The following is a 4,520-nucleotide window of genomic DNA, read 5'->3' on the forward strand; positions in this document are numbered from 1 at the left end:
CCTTCTGTAATTTTCTTTGTCTCTAATATGTCAACAAAATGAAACAATCATTTTGAACCTGGCTTTATCCGATCTTCAGATGTATCGTCCCGAAATGTATGCAAATTAGCGCATATAATGCCTAATTTGCACATTTAAACATATAATTTCAGAAAACTTGTAATACAAAAAATCTTAGTTTTAATATAAGTAATCAACTGGCGAAGTTTCATTGTGATAGCTATTAGTTAACTTTTCCCTATTCACCTACCATGTCTCGCCTTATTGTCTCCACCAGGCCGAAGGCATGGGGAGAGAGTATGTTTTGCACTCCGTCCGTCCGTCCATGTGTCCGTCCGTGTGTCCGTCCGTGTGTCCGTCCGTCTGTGAACAGCTAATCTCCGGCACCGTTAACCCGGTCGATGCCAAATTTTGCACACACACTCCCTGGATGCCAACGATGAACCTCTGCCCCAAATTCTTCAGAACGGCCTGTTATAGCGCCACCAGGAGGCCGCTTTGTGCAAAACAAGTTTTTGGACAGTACACCTACTGGCTGAAAAGTGTTTTTACCTCCAACTGCACGGATTTGTGGATAACTTTGTATGCCAACTCCCTAGAGGCCAAGGAAAAACCTTTGCCTGGAATTTTTCACATCTGCTCTTTATAGCGCCACCAGGAGGCCGACATATGTAAAGCACATTTTCTAATATTACTCCTTCAGATGTTATCCAAATTTCACGCAAATCGGTACACATGCTCTCCATAGTCATGTGATCAAGACGGGTTTGTTTGATTTCTCATAATCCACCTTCATTGCCTACGATTGGCTTCTAAACTTTTCAGGAGTAGCCCGCTTTGTACAGTTTTCAAATCAGCCTCATGGTGGCGCTACAACAGGCCAAGCCGTGTCTGTCTCACACACACACACACACACACACACACACACACACACACACACACACACACACACACACACACACACACACACACACACACACACACAAAATAAATGTTTATATTACTCCTAAACATTTTGCCAAACATCACACACTCCTATCCTCCTGGTGGAGACCTGTGCCCAGAAGGGCACTTTTTCTAGTTGTGCTCTCTTTTTTATTTTGATTATGAGTGTGTGTCGTCCTAATTCTGCCCTGCATGGATTCTTTGGTGTTTTTCGCTGGGTCCAGAGAATGGATTTGCAGAATTCTGTGTGGGTCTCGGTTTGGTGTTTATCCCATTTTTCGCGCTCATGGTCCCCAGATCTCGCAACCATAGAGGGAAATTGGTTCTATCACAGAGTCCAGTATTTTAAGCCATGTTATAATTGGCGGCGGTAGCTCAGGGGTAGAGTGGCTGCAGTTCAAACCCAAGCTCCTTCAGAGCACTGAGAGGGCAGGGGCCCAATGTAAAGAGTGCATGTGTGTGAAGAAGGGCCTTCTATGCCATCAAAAGAAACATCAAAATAGACATCCCAATAAAAACATGGCTTAAAATATTGGACTCTGTGATATAACTAATTTCCCTCTTTGGTTGCGAGATCTGGGGACCATTGGTAAATGGTGCATTTATATAGTGCCTTTATCCAAGGCGCTTTACATAGATGTGCAATACATTCACCCATTCACACACACATACACCGATGGCGGAGGAAACCATGCAAGGCACCAACCAGCACATCAAGAGCAATTAGGGGTTCAGTGTCTTGCTCAAGGACACTTCGACACTAACTCTGCACGGCCCTGGTGCGTGCACGCCTGGTACGTGCGCCGATGAATTAGGTAGTTACGACAACTCCGTTCACTTCATGGGGCCAGTCCAATGGCGGCTCTTCTATATATACATAGACTTCTATTGGCGAAGTGCGAAGAGTGACAAGTCCTGGACCAATTTAGATTTGTTTTTTTAGTATACAACATAAACATTACAGATACTTTAGTTGTCACTGTGCAATACTTTAATAAAACAGATGTTGCACTGGATTTAGGCGGTGGCATAAAATAGCCAATTTAACGGGGGGACGCCTCTTGGCTCGTTATTCTCTAAACCCCCAAATTAAGGAAAAAGTGCCCCTGACGCAAGATAGGGCCCATGACTGCAACCCGAGATTTGAACCCACCGGACAGAAACATTTCGTCACTTTGTGTGTTTTCATGCCTAAACTGCCGTTTCCCATTGGCTTGACTGTAGCCTTGGAAGGTGTGGTCTGGTCGTCTGGACTCTGGATAGAAGATGCTGCGCTCTTGTCAGTCAAATCACATACATTATAATATTGAAAACAAACTACACAAAGGGGAAGTCGATCAATTAACTAGGCTACACTATATTTTTCATTCAACCCCGCAATAGGCTATAGCTCTAGGCTACTGCTCATATTTCCACCTGTAGCCGAATGGAATGCATGCGGATGAACCCAACTTCGTATAGAATGGGCTACAATTCCTGAAATCAGCCCGTCAACTTGATCTCAGTCGAGACATGCTGAACTTCGATTTAAGTTAATGAAAGTGGAATATGCATTGACTTGGAAATATATCGTGGAAAGATCGGAAGGAAGTATGCGAATGCAATATTGTAATGTTTAGAATGCGCCCGCTGGAGTCTCGCTTTGAGAGTACAGGCTAGAAGTGGATTTGGCTATTATTATGAGACGCCATGGCGTGGAGTAGAGGAGTTCAGACTTTGCTGACCGTTGTTGGCGCTTTTGCCGCTTTCAGCCTCATGACCATTGCCATCGGCACCGATTACTGGCTTTACAACCGGGCATACGTTTGCAACACCACTAATGTCACCACCGACGACACGCAAACCCAGAAAGTTAAAGGCGACATGACGCACTCCGGACTGTGGAGAGTCTGCTGCATCGAAGGTACGTTCCGATACTTATTAGTTCACTTGTGTTATATTCCTCACGTTAATTAGATATAATATAATATAATTATATATCCTATAGCTTATCCTCTTTGTAAACTATAAAGCGGAATTGTGCAGCCCAGTGTTTTTTATTGTCCAACTTAGCCCCGTTTGGAACCTCACCCTCCGCTATTGAGGTTCCAAACGTTGCTATAAACTATGTCTATCTATTCTAGGTCTATGGAAATGCTACAAGTATAGTCCAAGTTATTTGTATTGTATAGCCTATAGCAGGGCGTAGCCTATAGTTGACAGCTCTAGGCTACCATGCATGAAAAGATGATCATGGTGGTGTGCAAAACTATGCTAAAAGATACTCTTATGTGCGTGCGTAATTATTATATTATTATTATTATTATTATTATTATTATTATTATTATTATTATTAGTAGTAGTAGTAGTAGTAGTAGTAGGCAGGCCTACTATTATTATTAGGCTATTGTCATCAATCCACAGGTCTATTTAACTCGCTCAAGTATGAATTAGACTATATGCAAAACCCAGTTGAAACGATTTGAGGGAGACTATACTTAACTTTCATTGCGCGTCTTGTTCATTGTGTGGAAAACCTGAAATGAAACAGAAAACTATTGGGAATTTGGGAGACACTGAAACGATATGCATCTCGGCTCATTTAACGAGGAATGTTATTGTTAACAGTTAAAAGTAAACCATTTGGAAACGAATAAACAACCCGAGGGGGAAAAAAATACGCCACTCAAAATGCAGACCAGGCTAGTGAGTGTCGCTGTCCATCGATTCTAGTGCTGAAATGTCACATGAGTATGTCATATATTAGTTGACTATTTCGTCGACTGTGTCAGTGAAAGACAGAGGTCCCAGAATCCCACAGGTGGAATTCTGGAAGGTCTAAAGGTGAATATTGTCTATTTGGTTCCATTTGTAACAGTCCCAAAATTGAGAATCAGTGGTCTATCTACAGTAGCCTATGCCCTTTCATCTCCCACCAACCTCTCTCTCTCCCCGCCTCTTTTCCCATCCCATCCAAAATATGTATACAGTATTATAGTACAGTATGTGCAGGACAGGAGATTTGAGCTGTTGTCTAAATACCTCTGTGATTCAATCAGTCAGTCGGTCAGTGAGGGATGACCATTTCGCCAAAGGGTTCATCTGGTCAAGCCTCTTTCAGGGCAAGATCAGGTGGGTCTAATATCATGCGCCTTCAACCATCAAATGTGTTAATGTATGTAAAGTTGCACTGGGGAAAAAGTGGCGGTAGCAGAGTGCTGTCTCTATGTGTGAATGTGATTGCGAGGTCTGTGTACACATGCTTTGTGCTGCATGTAAAAACAAGAACGCGCCGCACTGACGATGGCGGATGGTCTTTTAAAGGAAAGCAAAGTCGTGTTATGTTATGTATAGCCACTCATGACATAATGTATACAAGGACTCCCACTTATAAGCACCTCGTCTCAGACTGCATGTGGATCCGGTGGAGCAGAGAGAGCTTGGTGTGCTATGAGGACAAGGCCTCATCTCACCGACATCACAAGTGGCAGACACACCTGTTGATTTACTGCCAGACACTTTCTGTGCTGTCCCGTGTTGATTTGATTCGGGCCGCAGACTGACAGCGCTTCCCTGAATTGAAAAGGCAGCTTTGG

General features: G+C 43.3%; 1 protein-coding gene across 1 annotated transcript in view; it reads left to right on the forward strand.

Moving 5' to 3' along the window:
• Nucleotides 1-2,634: 2,634 nt before the first annotated feature.
• Nucleotides 2,635-4,520, forward strand: part of cacng4b (calcium channel, voltage-dependent, gamma subunit 4b) — a gene marked incomplete at both ends in the record, with an annotated part of 7,052 nt that continues 5,166 nt past the window's right edge. Inside the window, one exon of the mRNA XM_079500125.1 lies at nt 2,635-2,848. Within this exon, the coding sequence (XP_079356251.1) occupies nt 2,635-2,848 (214 nt within the window). The remainder of the gene's footprint in view (nt 2,849-4,520) is intronic.

Source organism: Electrona antarctica (assembly GCF_951216825.1).
Source record: "Electrona antarctica genome assembly, chromosome: 4".
Lineage (NCBI taxonomy): Eukaryota > Metazoa > Chordata > Actinopteri > Myctophiformes > Myctophidae > Electrona > Electrona antarctica.